At 41.0% G+C, this 22,819-nt stretch overlaps 1 protein-coding gene across 2 annotated transcripts; it reads right to left on the minus strand.

The window, feature by feature from the left end:
* Window positions 1–6,775: 6,775 nt before the first annotated feature.
* epn3b (epsin 3b) lies at window positions 6,776–22,392 on the minus strand. Of its 2 annotated transcripts, none has more exons than XM_061731925.1 (12): window positions 22,135–22,392; window positions 16,660–16,883; window positions 16,305–16,463; window positions 15,985–16,068; window positions 15,046–15,334; window positions 14,579–14,697; window positions 13,800–13,886; window positions 10,627–10,750; window positions 10,337–10,507; window positions 10,143–10,238; window positions 8,740–9,024; window positions 6,776–8,653 (listed from the first exon to the last, which is right to left on the minus strand). In XM_061731925.1, exons 2-12 carry the CDS (start codon window positions 16,726–16,728, stop codon window positions 8,361–8,363), a joined length of 1,776 nt encoding a protein of 591 aa, XP_061587909.1. In that variant the 5' UTR covers window positions 16,729–16,883; window positions 22,135–22,392; the 3' UTR covers window positions 6,776–8,360. The 2 variants fall into 2 exon arrangements, with proteins under 2 accessions (XP_061587909.1, XP_061587901.1); XM_061731917.1 differs by having other exon boundaries at window positions 15,046–15,352.
* Between the last annotated feature and the right edge of the window lie 427 nt (window positions 22,393–22,819).

Below are 22,819 nucleotides of genomic sequence, written 5' to 3' on the forward strand. Positions count from 1 at the left end.
CTTGCCTAACTCAAATTAAAACAAAATAATAAAGAAAGCAAAATAAAACTATTTTAAACATTGGACAAACTAACTCACCAATCAAAACAGAATGACAGCATATCTGACTCTAAAAAGAGAGTACAGGGTGGCAACGTATATCATCTTTGTCAGAGACACAAATCAGAGGCAAATTCTGACAAAGTAGGTAAAAAACACACAAAAAAGTCTGCCAAGAGAACAAAAGAATAGGACATAACTGTCAGAAATCTTCTCTTAAACTTTAATAAGATAAAATTAAAGTCTGTCCCAAGCTGTAAAGTAGTGTTCTTTAATCCTGGTCCTCGGTACCCGCTGTCCTACATGTTTTAGATGTTTCCCTGCTCAAACACAGCTCACTGGGTCATTATCAGCTTATTATCAAGGTTCCACAAGTTAGTGAATGGCCCATTAACTTAATTAACATTAACCAGGTGTGTTAGAGCAGGGCGACGTCAGGCAGGACAGTGGGCAGGACTGAAGACCACAGCCATAAAGACATTGACAACTGTGGGGAAATTGGTATACTTCTTGGGGAAGTAACACGTACATATAAATAATTCAGGAAAAATAATAACAACTTCCTTCTTTATGAAGGATGTGAATTTCCTTATTTTATATCAGACAGTTGCTGTTTTTGGACAAAAGTATTGTCTGAACCCTGTACATTTGGTGAAATATTCTGTCCCATTAAAGACCATAGTCTTAGTGATGGACAGAGTTTACACAACCCTGATAGAGATGTCCCCTGATCTAATTGTTCATGAGTGTGATGGAATTTCAGATAATTGATTGCAGGTTATTGTAGAGGCTACAATTATTTCTAACACCAGTAAAACGTTTAGAAAAGTTCTCTCAGTATTATTTGTTTCTAAAATATTTGTAATTTAGGTTTCCCATCAGAACAATGGCTCATGTTTGGTTTATTCAGTCACATAGTTGCAGTCTATTGAGGGCCAGGTGTCCATCAAATATCAAATTTATGATGTATTGCTTTAAAAAAAAGTTATTTTCAAGTGAACAAAAAAAACTGGGATCACCTTTGTTGACCCATCGTTATTTTATTTTGTCAGACTGCGTAATGATGACATAAATCATTAAACTTCTCTTTAACTTTCCTGTTACATTGCATGAGCAGCAGCTCTGTGTTTTTTTTAGAATTTTTTATTATTAATGTTGGCACTGGTAGCACCAAAGGTTTGTCAGTGGACAGAAAAACAGGATGAGCTGAAATGTTGTTCTTGACTGCCGCTTTGCTTTTTGACTGAAACATCAGAAGAGATAAACGCTCTCCCTCTGAGGTCGTGTTTCCTTGGTATAAATGTTAGAATTAAGATTTGATTCAAGAACTAAATAATCAAATATCCAAATGATGTCATTAAAGCTATGTCGAGATTGCTTAACTTCTTTGTTTTTGGACAAAGCCTCTGAAAACACTGTGTGTGAGTTACTTTCTCCCGCAGACTAATTGTTCCCACATTGCCGCAGCACCTTTGTTAGATGATTTATCACTCTGAATAAATTGAACAACTTCCCCGCTGTAGTCCAGGAACAATTACCAGAGGGGCCCAAGATCTGGAATCATTTTCTAATGATAAATGAAACACAGAAAATATTTATCTGCAGATGCAATGGCACATAAATACTTGCTTAACAGAGAGTGTGTGTGTGTGTGTGTGTGTGTGTGTGTGTGTGTGTGTGTGTGTGTGTGTGTGTGTGTGTGTGTGTGTGTGTGTGTGTGTGTGTGTGTGTGTGTGTGTGTGTGTGTGTGTGTGTGAGAGAGAGAGAGGGAGAGAGAGGGAGAGAGAGAGAGAGAGAGAGAGAGAGAGAGAGAGAGAGAGAGAGAGAGAGAGAGAGAGAGAGAGAGAGAGGGAGAGAGAGAGCGAGACAGTCTTCTTTGACTCATGTGGACTTGGCTGCTTGCTAAATATTTCATGTTTGTGTTACGGTCTTTAGAAGCAAAAGCGACCAGTATGTAGCTATGCAACAAACCACAAAACATTTTTGAGGTTACCAGAGATGGGATGGATGGCTGCAGGGAGGCACACACAATGAACTAACACATGATTATATCATTTCTATGTTTCCATCTTGAGGGTTCACACTGAGGTTATTAGTCTGATGTTCAGGTCCTCGGACGGCAGGGTCACAGCTTCTCTAATGGTTTCTCTGGCACTCTTGCTATAGAAGATAGTCTTCAGTAACTCACACAGCTGTTCCCACATAAAGTCACTCCATGCTGCCTGTTTATGTCCCCTCCTCCACCAGATCAACACCACATGGTAATGTTGCATATCGAATGTGCGCAGCAGATGATTTACTGTATCAGGAGGTGGAGGCTGCAGCTGTTTGGATTTGTGATCAGAATGCGCTTGATGTTGTTTAGACAGAAGTGCCACACATTAAAGAGAAGGGAAGTGTGTAAGTGTGTCTGATGTATAGACGTGACTGGATTTCCTTGAATCATTTCATTTCACTTTGGGAATATTTAATATTTTGACCTTTAGACAAATTGGAAGGGTGCATTTGTGGTTGTTTTATTTTATTATGCGCTGCAACAGGCAGATCCACATAGGTGAGAGACAGTCAGCATGTTCACAGCTAAGGGACAACACAGCAGTGGGACATGATTAATGAAAGATAAACTCAATATTTCATTATTATTATTATTATCACTTAAAAAAAAGAATCCCAGCAGCAGTGGTGGACAGTAACGGAGTAAATTTACTTGAGTACTGTACTTAAGTACATATCCAGAGGATTTGTACTTTACTTGAGTATTAGATTTCTTTGGTACTTATTACTCTTACTTGAATACATTTCCAAGACAAATATTTTTACTTTTACTCGAGTAAATTTCTAGGAAGGCTGAAAAGTACTTGTTACTTTCAGGTCTGCTCTTTTTTCTTCTTCCCTAAAATCCTATTGGACACAAGCTGTTTTTGTCAAAGGAGGAGACCTATCACAGTGCACGCTCTCCACTGGGATGTACGTAAAGCGGAAATACGTCAAGCCTCCTCAAAACGATACCGCCAAAGTAGCCTGCGTTTGTCAAGACAGAGCCGCAACAAGTCGAGACATAGCCGCAACAATGGCTACGCCTGCATCAGGAGAAGAAAGTTAATAAACTCTGCATCATCTGCTGTCCTCTTATGATCCCATTCATTTGATTTGTTTTTGGTGTTTCTGCAGGTTTTATATAACATTGTGGTTCTAAAAGCAGCACATCAGTGTAGCTGGTTTCAAAGAGTTAATTCTCAGAAACAAGAGTTAAAAGATCCTTAAATTAATTTAGAAAAAATATAGTAATTTACTGATGTGGAAAATAAGAAATTTACTCTTACTTTTACTTAAAGTAAATTTAAAAGCATTTACTTTAGGATACTTAAGTACCTTTAAAAGGAAGTACTTTTCTACTCTTACTCGAGTAATATTTTGACTGAGCTACTTTTACTTGTAACGGAGTAAATTTTGACCAGTAGTATTTGTACTTTTACTCAAGTACTGGGGTCGAGTACTCTGTCCACCTCTGCCCAGCAGCATATTCAGACAGCTGAGTCCTTATTTCATCTCAGCCTATATCAAACTCTACTATGCTGCTGCTCTATTCAGCCTGTCACAGTAGCCCTGGTCAAATCTGACTTTTCTTTGAGACTCTTTAACATTTGCTGTGCATTGATTTTTTTTTCTTTTTACAAAGATCAAGCAATGAATGACACCCCAAAAAGTAAAGCCTTTATTGTCATTGTACATCCAGTATACAACGAGATTGGGAGTGCTCTCCATTTGGTGCCATAAAATAAAAACATTTTAAATTGAATAGCAGGATAAGAAATAGAATTACATTTAAATAACAAAGTTAAAAATAGCATATGTATATACAATTGGGGGGAATATTGCACATGGTTTCACAGGATATACAAATGATTAAAGTGATTAAATTACACAAAGAAGGTGGTGATAAAAGAAAGAGTTAAAATGTCTTATTTAGTGCTTTTTGTATTCAGAGCAGTGATCGCTCCGGGAAAGGAACTGTCCCTGAGTCTATTTGTTTTGGTCTTGTGGGAAATGTAGCGCCGACCGGAGGGCAACAGGTGGAACAGTTTGTGACCGGGGTGGATGGGTCTCTGACAATGTTCTGCTGAGGCAGCGAGAGCCAGCGATGTCACCCAGACAGGGGAGAGAGCAGCCAGGGATCTGGGCGGTGTTGATCACTCTGCAGCGCTCTCCTGTTCACTGCAGTGCATCCAGTACCATACTGTGATGCAGTACGCCAGGATGCTCTCTGCGGTGGCTCTGTAGAAGGTTACCAGCAGATTCTCCTCCAGGTGGTTTTTCCTGAGTAATCTCGGGAAGTGGAGTCGCTGTTGGGCCTTCTTCACCACCGCTGTGATGCTGACAGTCGAGGAGAGGTCGTCAAAGATGCGAACGCCCAGTAGTCTGAATGAGTGGACCCTATTCTATTCACTCAGCTGTGATTGGGATCATGGGAACTGGGAATACAGTTGTATGTGTTTAACCAAGACAAGTTTGTAGGAATATACTCTTGAATCCATCATTTCTTTATATGGATTTCAGATAATACATGCAGACACTAGCTGCATTTCATTATGCAGCGACAAATCATGACAAATGTCATCTCAATGCACTGCAACAATACAGTTCAAGTCGTTCCAAATTGGTCCGATGAATACAAAGCCAATAAAATAACAATAATAATTATTGATTCGCTAAGGAAACCAACAGTTTCTTCAATACAATCCGTCATACTGAGCAAGCGCTGGGCGACTGTGGAAAGGGAAAACTCCCCGTAAACAAGAAGAAACGTCTGGCAGAACCAGACTCAGGAAATATGGCCATCTGCCTCGACCGGTTGGGCAGTAAGTGTAAAGGAGGAGGATTGTCCTCCTTCTTAACAACAACATGTAATAATCCAGTTACTGTGAATGAGCCTCTTTGCACCTGGACATCGAAGTGTTATCTGGGATTTATTTTTGTCCATGTTGTCTGCAGAAGAAATTCACATGTGTTACCTGCAAATGTTGCCTATAATATCATCAGCTCTGTTGCGGCTGAGTGAAAACACAATATGCTTTCACAGAGATCTCTAGAGATTTTTACTTCTATTTGCTGTGCTTCTAGCTTTCTGGCAATTTATCAAATCATTTTTAAATACATTTTATTTGACATTTTACTTTTTGTCATTCTTAAGTAATTTGTTCGCCATCATTGCAATGTCCCTTTAGGATTCTCCACCCATCCATTAACTTTTGATTATCCGTATTCAGGTCAGGGGCAGCAGCCTGACTAGGATTGAGGAAGTTTTACACAGTTTAATTCAATTCAAAAGCAAAATTGGGAACCACAGCGTCAACATGACTGCAATTAAAATAATACATTTAGACTACATTATTTTTGCATACTTTCTTTCACTTTTACTCATACTTTAGGAAGACAGATGGTAAAGTCCATTTTAGAGATTAGAGATTGTTCGCTGTAGCAGTTATCTGCATTTGTCATGATTACTTCAAATATGTTTATACGTGACTGGAGATCAGGTTGAATACAAATCTAAATATTGATTACTGTGGTCTGGTTGTTGGTTCCACTTCAAGTATGCTTATTGAGTTACTGCCAGGCAGATGTGCACCTATTTTGATCCTCATGAAGCTATCAGTGGCTGAATAAGGAAAACTGTAGCGCTCCCAGCGTGCCATCTAGTGGTAAAATGCAGTCACGGTTGGTTAACTTGGATATTTTACCTTAAAATTAAGTTACCACAAATAGCTGGTGGAACTTCCTGCTAAACGGATGTCTTTCCCTCTTAAAAGCAACAAAACCAGAGTCATTATAGGTAACGGAAACTAAGACTAAAACTGAAACTCAGAGTGAAAAACTAAATAAATAAAAACTAAAATGAACCATACGAAAATAACTGAAATTAAACAGAATTGCAGGTAAAAGTAACCATGTTTTCAATTTCGTTCCTTGTTTTTATTTTTGCATGTTCATTTTTTTTTAATTAATTCTTGTTTTCTAATTCTGATTTCTCAAAATAAAGAGTAAAGGATTTAGTACTGAAAGACATCATTGATAGAATTCTTTCATCTTAGATTTTTTTTGTCAATATCTGTCATTCAATACTTCAGAAACTAAAACTAGAACAGAACTAAACTGTATTCATAAACTAGCTAAAACTAAACTTAAACAATCAAATTGAAAACGAAATACAAATTAAAACTAATAAAACCTTCAAAATTATTATGACTGCAGAAAAAACATCAAACTTCTAAAACCTCTGCTTTTGCACATGCGCTCACGCTTGCTGATGATCATAGTGAAGTGTTTTGTTAACTTACCTGCTAACATACTATCATATAAGATCTGTCAAACACAATGTCTCTGCATTTTGATTTAGTATTTGTTAAAATTAAACATTTAATTAAATAATGATTCAGTGCAACACTCAGGTGTTGTGATGTCATCTTTTCAGGTTTGGTTCACATGATTCCTTTTAAGAATTTCAGTATGAATTTCAGTATGTGTGTGTGTGTGTGTGTGTGTGTGTGTGTGTGTGTGTGTGTGTGTGTGTGTGTGTGTGTGTGTGTGTGTGTGTGTGTGTGTGTGTGTGTGTATAAGTGTCACAGGATGCGCTTTTTGTCAGTGTATGTGAGCCTGTGACACTTTAAACAGTTATTAAGTAAAACTGGAGACCAGAGACTGAGACATGAAACAAAAGTACAACAGTACAATAGCATTTGACTACATTCTTTTTCATTTCATTTTTCTTTTTCTGGGCAAAACATGCTTAACCTCAAAGCAAAAACTTTAAATTGAAAATGTATTCTCTTTTACATTCATCCACAGCAGGTCAGACTCATGCTGACTTCTTACAATGCTGAGTAAAACTAAATGCTTTTGTATCGTAGAAAATGAATAGTTCTCGACATTTTGGCTTGGTTTCAACTATCTGGTCACATTCAGTGGGTCTTTAATGTAAAGAAAAAAAAATCAATGACTTGTGAATCAATGTACAGTACACTTCAGAAATTATAATGCAAACACCATCCATTTATTGATATAGTACTTCATAATACAGAGATATAATTCTATTAAATACATATGTACTGAGCCTGTGTGTGTCTGGCAGGCATTTCACATTCAAGTCTGGGTTCAGTGCAGTGATGAAAGATCTGAGTCAACATGATCTGATCTTCAACATAAAAGTGAGTGAGGAATAGTACACCAGTTTAGCATCTGAAATTCCTTCCAGTTATTCACCACCCCTTCCTAACTCCGTAACTTCTACCTGCTCCACTTCTGCTGAATTTTCAACATGAAATAAAGTCACTGATGTCCCTGTACTTCATTTTCTGTCCTCAAAAAGCTTTTTAACTAACTAAGGTTGAATCTCTTAAAAGGAGGGACAGAGGTGTCTCCCTGAGGTCCTCCTGACTGATACTGGGAATGCATTGTTGGTCAGCTGAACAGACAGGCACGGGTGTGGGGTAAAGGGCGGGGTACAATCAGAGATCAGAGTAGGTCCAGTAAGTATTGTCAGCTGTTTTAGTCCAGTCTTAAACCCACTTGCTTCACGTTGGGCTCCATTACTTCATACAAGTTCATACAAGATTAACTTCCAACTAGATGTCATTGAGCGTAAAAGATAAGAAGGCAATGCAAATTACATGTCATTTTGTACGTCTAAGAAGGGGTCAGTAAGTTCTTGAGCAGCGCTGTGTGCTTTCTGGAGTCAGTTTTGGACTCTCCCCAAAGAAAGGAATCTTAAAATACTGTTTGAGAAGAGAAAGGGGTTTCTTTGAGGAGTTCAGCTCAGGTTCAAAGAAGAATAGATACTACTATGGTGTCTAGGAGGTGGGGGTAGGGGGGTGTCATTTGTACTTTTTGGAAAAGCAGCAGGAGAGGATAACGGTGCACCTTTGCTGACAACCAGTGTGTGTAGTCTTCAAAGGGAACAGTTCAGTGTCTTGATGGGGAACAGTATCTTCAGATAAACCCTGTCAGTTTGGTGTTGTGTACACGCTTGTGTCTGTGCATCGTGAAGCGCGCCTGAGTGCATAACTCTTTATGTGCGTGAGCTTTTTTCTTTTCCTCTTCAAGAATTCAAATTATATGGTAGTCGGTGTATCTTTAGACGGACACAAATACATCCTATCAAACTTGTATCCACTTAAGGTTTGCACAATTACAGACCAGGATCCAGTTCAAGCTCATTTTGACTAATCTCACTGTAGTTAGCATAGATTAATTAAAAAAAAAACAAAAAAAAAACAAGAGTCAGTTCTTCCTCTGCGAACCAGAGGAAGGAAGATGCAGGAGTCTCAGAGGAAAGGGTTGTGGCTGTGCGTCTGTGTTTGAGTGCGGGGTGCTGGTTGTGGAGAAAGGGGGAGCAGGGGCTGTGGGAGGTTGGAGGGCAGGTCCAGTAGTCCAGCGGGAGGCTGTGTGAGGGAGGAGGGCAGGACTGGGGGCTGGTGGAGCAGCGGGAGGGGCAGCGATGGGCTGTAAGACAGCATGTGGGGCGGCAGCGGAGAGGTTGAAGACGGTCGCATTTGGTTGAGTGTGAGGCGCGGCTGGTCGCAGTGGAACGGGTTGGTGGGAGAAGGCGCACTGAGACCTGGGAAGACAAGTTCTTAGTTTGAAAGCATGAAGCTTATAAAGTAATATTAAATGGTAGTGAAGTACTGATCACTTGTGTGTTACCTGAGAGGAAGGGGTTATTGGGCATCTTGCTAGGGGGGACGGGGGGTATCAGAGTGTCTAAATTGACTAGTGAGGCCCCCGTAGGTCCCAGAAAAGCTTCTGGTGTCCGACACACACGTGCAGGCCGGGTGCTGAGTGGGGGTGCGAGCCGGGACAGGTCAAGCTCTTCCGGACTGGCCGAATCCCGTCCGTTTACCTGCGGGGGATCCGTCCCATATGGATCTGGGTTCCCATCTTTTTCAGAAAACAGGTCTGACTCTGGGTTTTCTCCAAACAGCTCTGCATCTGCATGAGAAGTGTAGAAGAGTTTCTGGATGACAAATCAAAAGCTCAACATAGGGCTGGGCGATATATCGAGATTTTAATATATATCGATATATTTTCAAACATGATATGGTACGAGACAATATCGTTTATATCGATTTAAAAAAAAAAAAAAAAAAAAAAAAAATTTACATTTTTTTTTTTTTATGATTTTGATATAGCTTATTTTGTGACAAATTGACTTGAATGTTTTATTTGAGATTTGCACAAATGTTTTGTTATTTGCACAACTGTCAACCTCAGTGGAAAAGTCTGCCTGTTACTGTCTACATTGTATTAATTGTACATTGTATTTTAATTTAATTGTTATGCAGGAAAGGGATATTTGTTTTATTTTATTCAAGAAGCATTTTTATTCTATATATGCAGGCAGTTTATTTTTATTTCATTTGTTTTATACATTTTGATATTGTGCAGACCTCTGTTAACAAAGGTACCTGTGTGACATTTGGCACGAGGCTTTGTATTAAAACTGACAGTTTTTTTAAGGGTTTGCCTCAGAAAAAAATGAAGCTAACAGAGATGCTATGCTATAATGCTTCGGGGGAAACCCCAATTAAGGCACAGAAAAAATATCGAGATATATATCGAGTATCGCCATTTAGCTAGAAAATATCGAGATATGACTTTTGGTCCTTATCGCCCAGCCCTAGCTCAACATGAGGTTCTTTATGTTCTACGTTTATCAGTCAAACGACTCCTCACAGCAAGCCTCCAGAGCAATACTTCTGATTTTGTGTGGTGTGAGAATGAACATAATCCAGTTCTCTTCTATTTCCTTTGGGCTGTATGGTGGTGCTGCTCATCTCTGCTGCCTCTTTTTAATGGAGCTGGCATGTTGCTGTGGATTGTTTTTCCAGGTATTCCAGCTTTCTCACGCAATCCAAAAATATGAACACTATTAAATCGACTACTGATTCTCGATGAGTAAGACTGCTGGTCTTGCTTGTCTCTACGCAGGCCCTGTGATGCAGCGTTGCCCTGTGCCAGCTGGGACAGACTCCAGAAACTCCACGACTCTGAAGTATGCAGGGACAACGAGACAAGAACGGATGTCGGAGTGTACCGTGCTACACTACCTGTTGGGCTGGCGGCTTGAGGGGAGGACACTTTGAGAACTTCCTGTTTAGCTTTCTCCTCTTCTTGTGCAGCAAATGGATCTGTACCGTTTCCATCTGTGAAGGGAAATGAAAAAGGAACTGAACAATGTAAAGCACAAGTGTGCATTCTGATGAGACTTTGCTGTGCTGAATATTTATAAAGGCTACAGTACCACCATCTGTTGGGCTGTCCCATGCATTATTAAGAGGACTGGAGGGTACAGGCACTGCTTCCCAGGGGTCTGTGGGTGAGTTGGCACATGGAGCCCAAGGATTGGCTGTGTTAGAGGAGGTGGGAGGGGCCATCCAAGGGCTACCAATCACAGGAGTGCTTGAGAGGACCGCTGCAAAAACAGGTATGATCTGCTGTGAGCGTGGAGAGGCACATGGCTACAGTTTGATTACAAAAGCTTTATATTCCACTTTAGCTCGTGTGTGGACGCATCTGTGATGAACTACCCACCTACAGAGTCCCAGGGGTTGGAGGCGATATTACAGGAGGGTTGTGCTGAGTTCCAAGGGTCACTAGGAGGAGGCAAGGGCTTGGAAGAGGGGCCAAATATGTCCACCAGATCCAGCATAGCAGACTACAGAAGATGAAAGAAAGTCTACTCAAGACGCTTTAATGTGGGCCCATGATTGTATATGAATTTCTAAAATATGTGCACAATCATATAAAATTGCTATGAGGTGAGGTTAACAGGACCCAAGCGCAGGAGACTGAGGCAGCAGGCGTTTGTAAACAAAACATCCTTTATCAAACAAAAAGCAGAAACCCAAGGACAACCCAAAGCATTTGGCAGAACTAGGACCAAGCCAGGAAAAAACACAAACAGCGCAGCAGGCAGACAATATAAAGAGATGGGGCTAACGAGACGCAGGTGCCAACAATCAGGGAAGATTGGATACAGGAAAGTCAAACAAGATATAACCCAAAATATGGAAGCCCATAGGGGACTTTATTCAAATGCAAATGTAATTCCAAAATAGCATTATAATTGTCCACATATGCATCAGTTATTTGGGACAAAAATGAAATTAAAATGCAATTTGAATTTTCATTTTCACATACTTGTATGGGCATTCTATGACAATATTAAAATGAAAATGGAAAAGCTGTTTCACATTTCATTTTGAAAGATTTAACCTGATTTACAGAGGACAATATTCAAATGCAATAAGAGAAACAGCGCCCCCAGGCTAATGCATTTACATTTAAATGTCACCAAGCTCTTTTCTGGACAAAATTCAAATTAAAATGCAATTTTCTAACAACTTGAATGTTCAAATGACAAGGGCATTTCACATTTCATTTACAAAGACTGAAACTGCTGAACAAAGGACTATTTTCAATTCAATAGGAGAAACAGCGCCCCCCAGTCAATTCTAGACTCTAAAGTTAAATCTTTCAAAATGAAATGTGAAACAGCTTTTCCATTTTCATTTTAATATTGTCATAGAATGCCCATACAAGTATGTGAACATGAAAATTCAAATTGAATTATTGCATTTTAATTTCATTTTTGTCCCAAATAACTCATGCATATGTGGAAAATTATAATTTTATTTTGGAATTACATTTGCATTTGAATAAAGTCCCCTATGGGCTTCCATACCAAAAGAAACCAGACTTTCAAAATAAAACAGGAACCAGGTCACAGGATAAAAACTGAAGAACCAAGTAAAACAACAAATGAAATTCTAAACTCTACAGAAAACCCAAACCATGACAAGAACACTGTAATTGGCACAATAGACCTGTACCTGTTTAATATATCTGACATAAAGCCTTTTTTTAACCATTTAAAAATGCTGCCTCAACCATCAAGATACCGCAACAATCTTCTGATAGGCCATTTTTTTCAACAAATGAACCAGGATGCAAGAATAATTAAAGCTTCAGGCGTGCTGCAGTGGAAGCGCTTGCATGACTTGTATGTAGATATCTTCAGGCCTGGACATTTTAGCGGATGACACCACCCACGACTCTCTATATCAAACCATTCAAAAGTTATGGCAGAAAGTAGGAACTATCAGATATCGACCAATCAGATGAAGGGTTGGGGCTAATTTGCCGCAATTATGTTCAAGGACTCAAAACCGAGTCCGATGACACCACCCACGACTCTTTATGTCAAACCATTCAAAAGTTATTGCAGAAAATCGGAACTATCACATATCGACCAATCAGATTAGGGGGGGGCGCGCTTTTTGGCATCTATCGTTGCCACGGTAACGCTTTTGACTGAGAAGAGTAATGCGCGTCGTCGCAGGATGGAGACGCACATTTTGATGTATAACACACCTGGGTGCACGTTACGGTTCGGGCCGCATTAACTGCCGAATGAATGGCATAAATCTCGCCAAAATTACACGATTAATTCAAAATGGCCGACTTCCTCTTCGGTTTCGGCCATGGCGCCAAGAGACTTTTCTTTCAGTTGAGACATGATACAGGTGTGTACCGATTTTCGTGCATGTACGTCAAACCGTATTGTGGGGCTTGAGGCACAAAGTTTTCTAGGGGGCGCTGTTGAGCCATTAGGCCCATTAATGCAAAGCAGGAAGCATGAAATATCAAATTTATCGCCAGGCTTGGCTTGCGTGCAAAATTTGGTGACTTTTGGGGCACGTTTAGGGGGGCAAAAAGGCCCTCCTTTCATCGGAAAAAGAAAGAAAAAAAAAAGAAAGAAGAAAAAACTGTGAGAGTTAATGTAGGAACAAAGAAGAGAGGGTAAAGAGAGCGTCATGGGGAAGCACGGTGAGGAGGTCGAACTCTTGTCTGCCATTTAAAAGTACTAAAATATCTGGGCGGCTGCAAAAATGCAGCGATGCACTGTGCAGAGGTGCGACCAAGGTAACAACTCCACAATTTCTAACATTTTTTTCTTCCAGGTTGACACTATAGACACTAAATTTGAACTGAATTGAACTCAATTGAACTGAATAACCAGAACTCACAATAATATTTTATCTTTTTGCATTGATGTTAACTTCATGGTTTTTAAAATAACAAGTGACGCCAGACATGATGGCGTTGTTTTTCCTTTCCTTTTTGGTCACGATCCATGTGTGTGCGGATTTCTGAATATGTTGTTAACTTTGGCAGACAGATATACTCACATTTTCCAAATTTCCTCTATGTCTTTTTTCCCCCTCACAGAACTGCAAGCACCTGGCTTTTGGTGATAAGGACACTATGAATACAATGTGACCAATTACAAGTCATGGGGACCTTTACATAACACATCTATTGACTCTGATTGGCGTCTTGACAGAGCGATGTGAGCGTGAGCTCATGTGCTACGAGGTAGGGACTGTTCTCTCATGGAAATGTCATACTGAGCTCAAGGTTAAACAAGACGAGGCATTATCATTCAATGTGTACCTCTTTCTCCTGTCTCAGCCCTCTTCTGTTTCTCTCTTGAAGCTCCCTCATTATGCAAATCTATGTCTTTGTCTCATTTTCCCTCTCTATTTCTCAGTCCAAATATACACAGCTCGAGTCTCTAAAAGCCTGCCAGCAGCCACCTACAAATGCTCCCGCCCACCTGTGCATGCAAATGCGTACTCGTGTACCATGCATGTACCCACACATGTACTGCCGGGCTCGTGCACGTGCGTTTTTAAACTAACCTCCTGTGTCCCTGACTGGCTCTCTCTCCGGCTCTCATCCAGGGCCTTCTGTAACATTGAGTCGTCTCCTTGGTGACAGTGCTGTTCCTGCAGGGGCGGCATCGTGACATCATCAAATTACCGCCATGGCAGCTGAGTACGGATGTATGCTCACACCAACACACTGCCGTCATTAGCATTTCTCTTTAGCTTAGTCCAGGTAAACGAATGTATTCAAGTGGGTTTTTTTCTTCTCTTTTGAGCTTTATAAATACTCTGTTGTCAAAAAGCAGAAGCAGTCAGAGTAAAACAGACAGGCAATATTTCAAAATGACTTCCTAAAATCTTAAGTGAGTGACATTGATATTGGTGCAATTAGTCTGAGGGAATAAAATCTGCCTGAGAAGGACACAGGCAGCCAAGGAAGGAAAAAAAGGAAGGGAAAGGTGAGGAGGAAAGTCATTAGTCAGCTTCAGGGCAACATTCCAGTTATTTGTTGTATCGTCACATATTCACAACACATATTCAGCTAAATGTTAGCTGTGGGCTATTAGGCGTTAGGTGTGGGGTATGGTTCTGGTTGTCTACTTGCTCATGCTTCTTTTGGCTACGGCTTTAAGCAGTCCGTAGTTGCGTCTTCATCCATCTCTATGGTAACAGGAGAGGGAAAGGCTATAGCTAGATGAACGTGGGCGAATCTTTAAAACATTTGTAACATTTTTATTGTACAGATGACCCCTGTGTGTGGCCAGAGGTTATGCAATAATCCTCCGTGTACTTGGAAAGGTGTGCTGCTCTACCTTCTGACTCTCCTCCCTGCTCATGGCTAAGGCCAGCTGGAGCTGCAGCTCCTCCTCCCCGCTGGTCTGAGGCCGAGCCTGCTCCAGGTCTGAGGCGGCGCGGGGAGACGACGAGGAGGCTGCACAGGGAACAGGCGAGGGAGTTTTATTAATGAATGAATAATAATATGTGAGAAACTGAGAAGATGCAACGGTAGATGAGCAGAAGCACTGAGACAAGGAGCGCAGGAAGTGAGGAGCTGATTTGATTATTTTTAGTTCCATGCTGCAGTATTGATAATCTATGTGGTGGATGGTCCAAAGATCCGGACTTCTGCACAAAAAGCATTTCATTGGGGATGTGGTGATGAGCCTGAATACAAATGTGTATTTTTAACACTTGATCTGTTTATTCAAAAAAAATCGCCAACTTGCCAAAAAAAAAAGCTCTTCAGCACTGTCAATGATTTTAAACTGTGACTACTCACAGTTGAAGGAGGATGGAGAGCCTCTGGAGCGGCTGAATTCTTCGCCGTACAGCACAGCCATGCTGGGCTGACTTGTGCGTCGACCCGGGTGGTAAGATGGAGGAATACCTCCATGTCCTCCACTTCCTCCACTTCCTCCTCCCGTGCCTCCGCCAGCCATTCGCTCCTTGGTCTTCAGGGCTTGACTCCTCTCCTGCCGGAGCCGGTCCTCGTCCCGCAGCAGACACACCAACTGGCGTGCTTTTTCTCGTACATTTGACCCCTGGTCTCTGCCATCGCGATCCACATGCTGGAAGTCACGAAGTGTCTATAAAACATCCATTTTCACAGTCCTTTAGAAAAAACAATGAACTTTAAAAGGGAACATATTACACCCTTTTAATCAAATCAACATGTCAGTCTAAGTCTAATGCGTTGCCATCATATGCTCCTCACTTTGGGGCTCAAAGTTCCAGACATGTTGTCCAGAATATCACGCCTCCAAAACCCCTGGATTTAGTCTTGTTTTAAACGCATCGTGTCAGTGTTTGCAGCTGCACCTCAACCTAAGCTGCTGCCAAAACTCCTTCCAAAGAGATTCTCTGAGTAACATTGAAAGAAAAGTATAATCCATCCTCTTGAATTTGGGATTTGATGTGTTTTATACACCAAACATCAAGAACTAACAATAACAAATAGGCCCTCTGCTGTGTCTCCTCAAATGGTGAAGATTCAGCACACAAAGAAACATTATGTTTTTTATTTTGTTTTTTAATTCCCCTTTTCCTTAAATATGGCAAAAATATATCCCTCCATTTAATCGATTTACCTTCAAGGAAAGTATTTTTTTTTTAATTTTTACTATAAATTCAAATTCATCTGGCACATTGGCAAAAATAAACAAGCCATGTTGCAGTGTGTCTCAGATGTAAATGCTCAATGCTGTAAATGAGTCAGTACCTGAATTGTGAAGGCGTTTTCGCGGCACTGTTGTGCCACCCTCTCCGATCCTGTCTTCAGCAGGTAATCCAGCAGAGTCAGAGCCTGTAGTCAAAAGCCAATTATTGCACTTCATATATTTAAGATACCGGTATGTTTTTAAATTAGCAAGATTTTAAATTTTTAAGAGTTTTTGAAAGAAACTAAACAAGCAATACATGCATATGATTAAATGGAGATGATTAGGGTTATTTTTCGTTTCGTTTGAGAGATCAGCTGAGAAAAGCTAAAGCAGACAGGAAGGAAAAGCCAACAGAAAGAAAGGGCTTTCATGGGTACACCTTGTAGACATGTCTCCAGTTCTTGCCGCTGTCGTTTAGCCGTTTCCACACCATGCCCATAACCTCAGCAAATGCCACCACGTTGAAAGTCAAATCAGCGATCTCCGACATGAGGGACGACGACGGGCCCCATGGATCGTTAGAAGTGGCCTCCCGAACCTACACACATTGGGAAAGAAAAAAACATAATGTGTCATAGTCAAGTTCAAGATGCTCTTTTTTTCTTCTGGAGTATCTGTATGATGCAAAAATGGAGTGTAAGTGCAACATTATATGTAAAATCTTTAATCTAAAAAGAAGTCTTGTCTTTGTGAAAGAGTCACTGCACAATTGAAGTCAGCTGATTTGGACATACCTTTATCTCTGCTTCTGAATAGTTGTGAACAATATTCTTCACCTGCCGGCGCAGGGCTGAGGTTGTCATGGTGACAGGTGATGAAAAATGTTCAAGCAGAGAAAATGAAAATCAAACACTCAACAGGTTAGGAAAGGGAGGGTGGACTGTGAATGGAAAGAAAAGATGAGGGGTGACTATGCCAGAGAAGGCCCCTCTTCTCTGTTACCAGTTAAAGCACAACCCTGCAAAAAAAGAAGAAGAGACAAAAGGATATCAATATACAGCACATCAATATCAGTAGAGATGCCAACGGTGGGACACATTTACTATCCAAGGCAAAGGTCTGCCAGTGACTTCCTGAAACTGCGCTAATTTACGAACACCGGCACAACAAGGAGTCAGAGCAGATTAGCAACTTGCTGTCAAGTTGCCAAACAAGCAATGAAAATACGGTTGACATCCAGCTACACACATGATGGCGCAATTATTAAAACAAAGACTGAAAACAAAGCAGGAAGAACCTCGGATCTTTTAGGTGCAGCAGGTATTCCCTGACCGCTTCTGAGATTTCAAATCATCCTTGATTTCCTTCAGTCATTGAAGAACGTGGATTAGTAAATAACATCTTCTGATAACATTTTTCTTTATACACTCTCTATTTCCTCTGCTGTTGCACAAAACTCATGCATCCTCTTAAACTCTTAGGATCGTGTCCGAACTCCGCCCCCCCAACTGAATAATCATGACACAGTAGTGTTGTGTAGGGGACAAAGGGCTGAGCACATCAGCAGAATGAACAAGGATAAAAGTCACTGCCAAAATATAGCAAACATTGGCCGTATAATTCTTTATAATTATATATCGAGTGCACCATATAGGGTAAAACAACTCTCCCTGAATATTTGGATAATATGGGAAAATGGAGAGGACACCGTATAGAGCCTTATATAGTGAGTACCTATTTTTGACACAGACTTGGTTTTGTTGACATTTTCTTAGCTTTGTTCTGCTCTGAAACATGTAGACGCGAATTGATCTTATTAGATTAATTAATTAATTTGGCTCCATTCGGGGATTAATAAAAGTAATTTTCCTTTTAAATTAAATAGTGGACAAAGGCCTGCTTTGTGTCTGGGTCAAACTACAAGTGAAAGTAGCAAATCTTCAAGGACCCTACGTTGTCTGTGTTTTTCAGCTCGGCTTATTTTGTCCTTTATCTTCCTTGGCCCTTTGTCTTGTTTGTGAATCAAATGTACCATTGTTGGCCTCGACTCAAGTTAACTTCATACTGTGTCTGAATTAAAGGAACAGAAAAAACCTCATCAACACCTGAACTCTGCACTGGTTGAGATTATAATCCCAAGTAAAGCATCCCCGGAGTATCAGGGTTTATATCTGCCGACAACAACTTTGGAGAAGGAAGCTGGCATGTCTTAAGATTAAAGCTTGGTTCTTTTATTTATTTATTTACCTGCTGTCTCAGTTATAATATACCAAGTAATCCAAGCAATGGTTGAAGATTAGGACATACTGAGCTGCTCACAGCTGGTGCTCCATCACAAAGAAGTAGGTCAAACAAAAGCTCTGGTACTCAGGTGTATAGTGAAGCTTCTTGAAAGCTTATTTTATTCAGGGCACAACTCACTCACACACTCACTCTCTCACACACAGACACACTGACAACCCATTTTTCTTTTCCAAATTCATTTTTAAGAGAAGACACAAAGGATTTGATCATTATGGGCTCCTTTGATGCTGCACCTCTCTCCCTCCGACTACAACTCTACTCAAACGGCAAGTAATTAACCCACTAAACCAAGATGAATCAGTGTGACCCCACTAAACTAAACCTCTTCTCATTAATCTCTGGTAACGGACCTGTAGCAGGTGACAGATGAAACTTCAACCTTCATCTGAGGTTTCATTTGTAAACTCCACATACTTTAGTCACCTTTCACTTTGATGATGATCAATTTCTCCGCATCAATTTCTCCGCAAACTCCACACAGAAAGGCCCTTTCTCCAACCCCACCCAGGGTGTGGGTGCTGAGGTCATGGGGGAATTTAACATGCACTTCAGCGCCCACAGCGTGAATTGAACCCAGGACCTTCTTGCTGTGAGACGGCTGCACTACCAGCTGCGCCACCGTGCCCCCTTATTTATATTTATATTTATATTTGAAGGCATGATAACAAAGCCCAACGTGAAATAAGAATAAATCCTGATTTGAACTAGCAGTAATGCAGAAATGTTATAATCTGATCTGTGATGGACTGGCATCCTGCCCTCCACCCGCCGGTAACATCTGGGATAGGCTCCAGCTTCCTGTGACCCTGGACCGGATGGAAGCCACCAGAGAAATGAATGACTGAATAAGAATCTGATATACTGTACTTGACCACAGACCTCTATGGCTCTGATATACTTTTTAATAGTGTTTTACAGTTTACCAATCATTTAAAGCAGCTGCAATGAGAAAAAAAGTAAGCAGATGTACACTGACCTGAGGGCAGAAAATACAAAGACACTTAAAGCTAAAAAAAAACAAACTGTTATGTACTTCGTTATCTTAAGAAAATTTTGCCATGATTTAAAAAAGGTAAGTCAAATGCAGCAACAATTATATCGTTGACAAATCATATGTGTGTATTCAGGGATTTTTTCCTAAGACTTTCCAACAGCTGCACTGTCACAGGGGAGAGTGTGTAGTATAAATTGTGGATTCTTGACCACTCAATCTGAAGTGAACATTTATGTTGGGATGGTAGCAGCTCTTTTGAATCCTGAGCTATTACTAAAACAAATGGTTGAAGTCTAATTACAGTCAGCAGAATGTCTCCCTTTTCTAAACATCACAACATAACGCTCTCCCAAGCACAAATAACGGTCGCTCCAAACATCTTTGTTATATTAAGGTGGAGCCGAAAGCAGAGCAAATGTACGTAATCTACACTGCTGTCTTTTTTATTTTAAAGTACAAAAACGATGACTGTTAGTAGGAATTCGGTGTCACTGAGGTACGTGTCTGTATGTTTTTTTTAACAATAGTAACTCAGAATAGCAGTTACTGAATGTAACTCTCGTTCTGTTTTGGGATTAAGTTGTAGAAACAAAATAAAAATGTAAAATTGAGTTCACAACCACAAAATCAAGCAGTGTAATATAGACTGGAAGGTTTGGAACATTGCCTTGTCATCACATAACAGGACTTGTCAGGGGTTTTTGTTTCACATGACCATTAAGCCAAGCATTACACAGGGAAACGCATCTTTCCGTGGTAGTTTTCACATCACAAACTCACCCTGAGCTACCAGCTGAGAATGCTGATTGGCCTAAACTGTGATTTTACAAATGTCAGATTGAAACTCCAGCTGCTTTACACGGTCTCTCTTCACCATCGTGTTCATGATAGAAAAAAGCTTTTCACACATTTTTCACACATTTCTTTGCAATTGATCCTCTAATGCTATATGATGCACAAGACAGACAGTGACTGTCATTTTTACACGACTGGCAGAGTTGTTGTCATTCAACCAAGAGGTACATGTAAATGTAAAAGTTTCACAGCCATCTGCTGATAAGAAACATACAGAAATTGTTTTTTGCAAGTTGATTTTGTGTTGTTTTGAATGGCATGTTCTTTTGTTGGACCCAGACCAGTCAGCATATAATTATGTTCTTTTGAAGAATCTCCATACTGTTGCTTCACAGATGGTCCCCTCATGCTGGACAAACTCCTAGGGGCTAAAAAGTAACTACAGTTGGCTGCACATCCTGCAGTGCACAGACAAAAAGGAAGGATAACATCTCATGAATATAAGAACTAAGAAAAAAGATAATTCTGTATCTTTTAAAAATCTTCTTTTATATCCTGTTTAACACTTTTCATTAATAACATCGTTCACCGCTGCTCCAACAGTTCACTCTGAAAAGAAGATACACAATGCTTCTTCTTTAAAACCAAACATCAGCAAAAACCAGCAACACCTGAGATGCACACGGCACTGACACGAAACCCAGTCTGCATGTGCAGGAGAGACGGGGAGAGCGTGGCAGAGAATGAAGGGTACAGCAAAAAAAGTTCAGCTCAGCAACTGTACACAGTATCGCCTTTCTGCGTAGTCATTTTCAGCTTGGACACAGACACACACAAACACACATACAAATACAAACACACACACACAAAGCTTATAACGGGCTGATGCTGTCAGCTGTGTGAGTTGTTCTTTTCCTCACACTGAAACAAAGATCCCACAATGAATAGACGATTGAAGATTATTATAGTTTTATTTGGATCCCCATTAGCTGCAGCAAAACTGCAGCTATTCTTCCTGGGGTCTGAAGATGATCAGTGCCAGCTGCTAATGTTAAAAAGAATCAAATGGCCTACCATGAGACTTAAAACACAGAGAAAAACAATCTACTTTAGTAAGATTAATTCATAGGCCAATTTATTATGCTGTAATTATGAAAATGAAGCAGAATCCATAACACCAGCAGAAGGACATCAATGAATCACAACTCAAGAAATATTTTGAAAGCTTGATGTTACTGAAAAACAGTAACCTTAAATCTAACTCTTAATGTCTTTATTTTATCATTTGGGAAACTGTAGAGGTGCTTTGTTAAAACATCTACAGACATAAACGAAATCCGTACAAGTAACTCATACAAAATCTCTAAATCTATGAAAACGTAGCTCAAGGAGAATCAGTCTTTAGGGGAACTGTTCTAGACCTAGAAAACTCAGATGAATTCATAACAACCTGCTAATTGTACAACACACACAACATTCAAGTAGGACTACATTTCCTCGATCATACTTGCAAGAAAAGTTCAACTGAAAAAAGAAAAGAAAGAAAAACAAAAGGGTAATTTAAGTTTGAGGGGCCGATGGGTCACGTTGCTCTACTAGAATTATAAAACGTCAACCGTGGTCAAAGATGCGCATGCGTGCTGTGGCAGCAGCTTTTAGTATTTTACAGGGAACGAACTGGGTAGCCTATAGATACTCTAGAAATACACATAGTATTACGGTATTTAGGGATAAACTGGATTTTCGCGTTGAGGAAAAGTGTGGGTTCAGAATCTGCTCACTGTTGTAAGGTATATTTCTCAGGTGGTGATGGAGGGTGAGGCGCGCATAGAGGGTCTGCATGAAGGCTGATTTATGGTTCCGCGTTACACCAACGCAGAGCCTACGGCGTACGGTGCGCGTCGCCGCGTACCCTACGCCGTAGGCTACGGCGTCGATTTAACGCCGAACCATAACACACCACCTCCCAAACACACCCTACACACGCCCCCTCATGCGGTGGATTCCCTTGTGCGAGTTTCCATGAGTGGCAGAGACTCACGTCTTCAAGGTTTCACGGTGTGGAGGTTGTGGACATCTGCCACAGCATTAGAGCAGTCGCAGGCCTGCCGTCCCTGTCAGAGTGTGCAGTGACAGGCCAGGAGCATCCCTGTCCTCTGAAGAGCATGCTGCTTACCATGCCCAGCTCCTCTCTGGTAACACGAGCATCCTCGCCTCTGCTGGTCTCCAGGTCCTCGGCGTTTACAACACCCCTCCGCGGGGCCGGGACAGCCACAGTCCTCCTCCGCAGTCCCGACACGGACAGGACAGGTGTGTGTGTGTGTGGGGTTCAGAGATCCTCCGGGGGGGATGTAAATCCCGGCCTACCCGGCATGATGCGAGTCTCTCATCCAGCAGGCGGTGAAATCCGCATAGAATCAGGATAAGCTACAACACACGCTCACTCTCCATCCCCTCTCTCTCTATCTCTATCTATCTCTCTACCTCTCTCTCTATCTCTCCCTCTCTCTCTCTCTCTCACTCCCCATCCCCTCTCTCTCTTTCTATCTCTCTCTCTCCCTCCCTCTCTCACTCCCCATCCCCTCTCTCTCTTTCTATCTCTCTCTCTCCCTCCCTCTCTCACTCTCCCTCTCTCTCTCTCTATCTCGCTCCCTCTCTCTCTCTCTTTCTCTCTCTCTCACTCCCCATCCTCTCTCTCTCCCTCTCTCTATCTCTCTCTCACTCCCCATCCTCTCCCTCCCCCCTCTCTCTCTCCTTCTCTCTCCCCCCTCTCTCTCTCTCTTACTCCCCATCCTCTCTCTATCTCTCCCTCCCTCTCCCTCTCTCCCTCTCTCTCTCTCTCTATCTCGCTCCCTCTCTCT

The sequence above is a fragment of the Cololabis saira genome, chromosome 1 (assembly GCF_033807715.1).
Source record: "Cololabis saira isolate AMF1-May2022 chromosome 1, fColSai1.1, whole genome shotgun sequence".
NCBI lineage: Eukaryota > Metazoa > Chordata > Actinopteri > Beloniformes > Belonidae > Cololabis > Cololabis saira.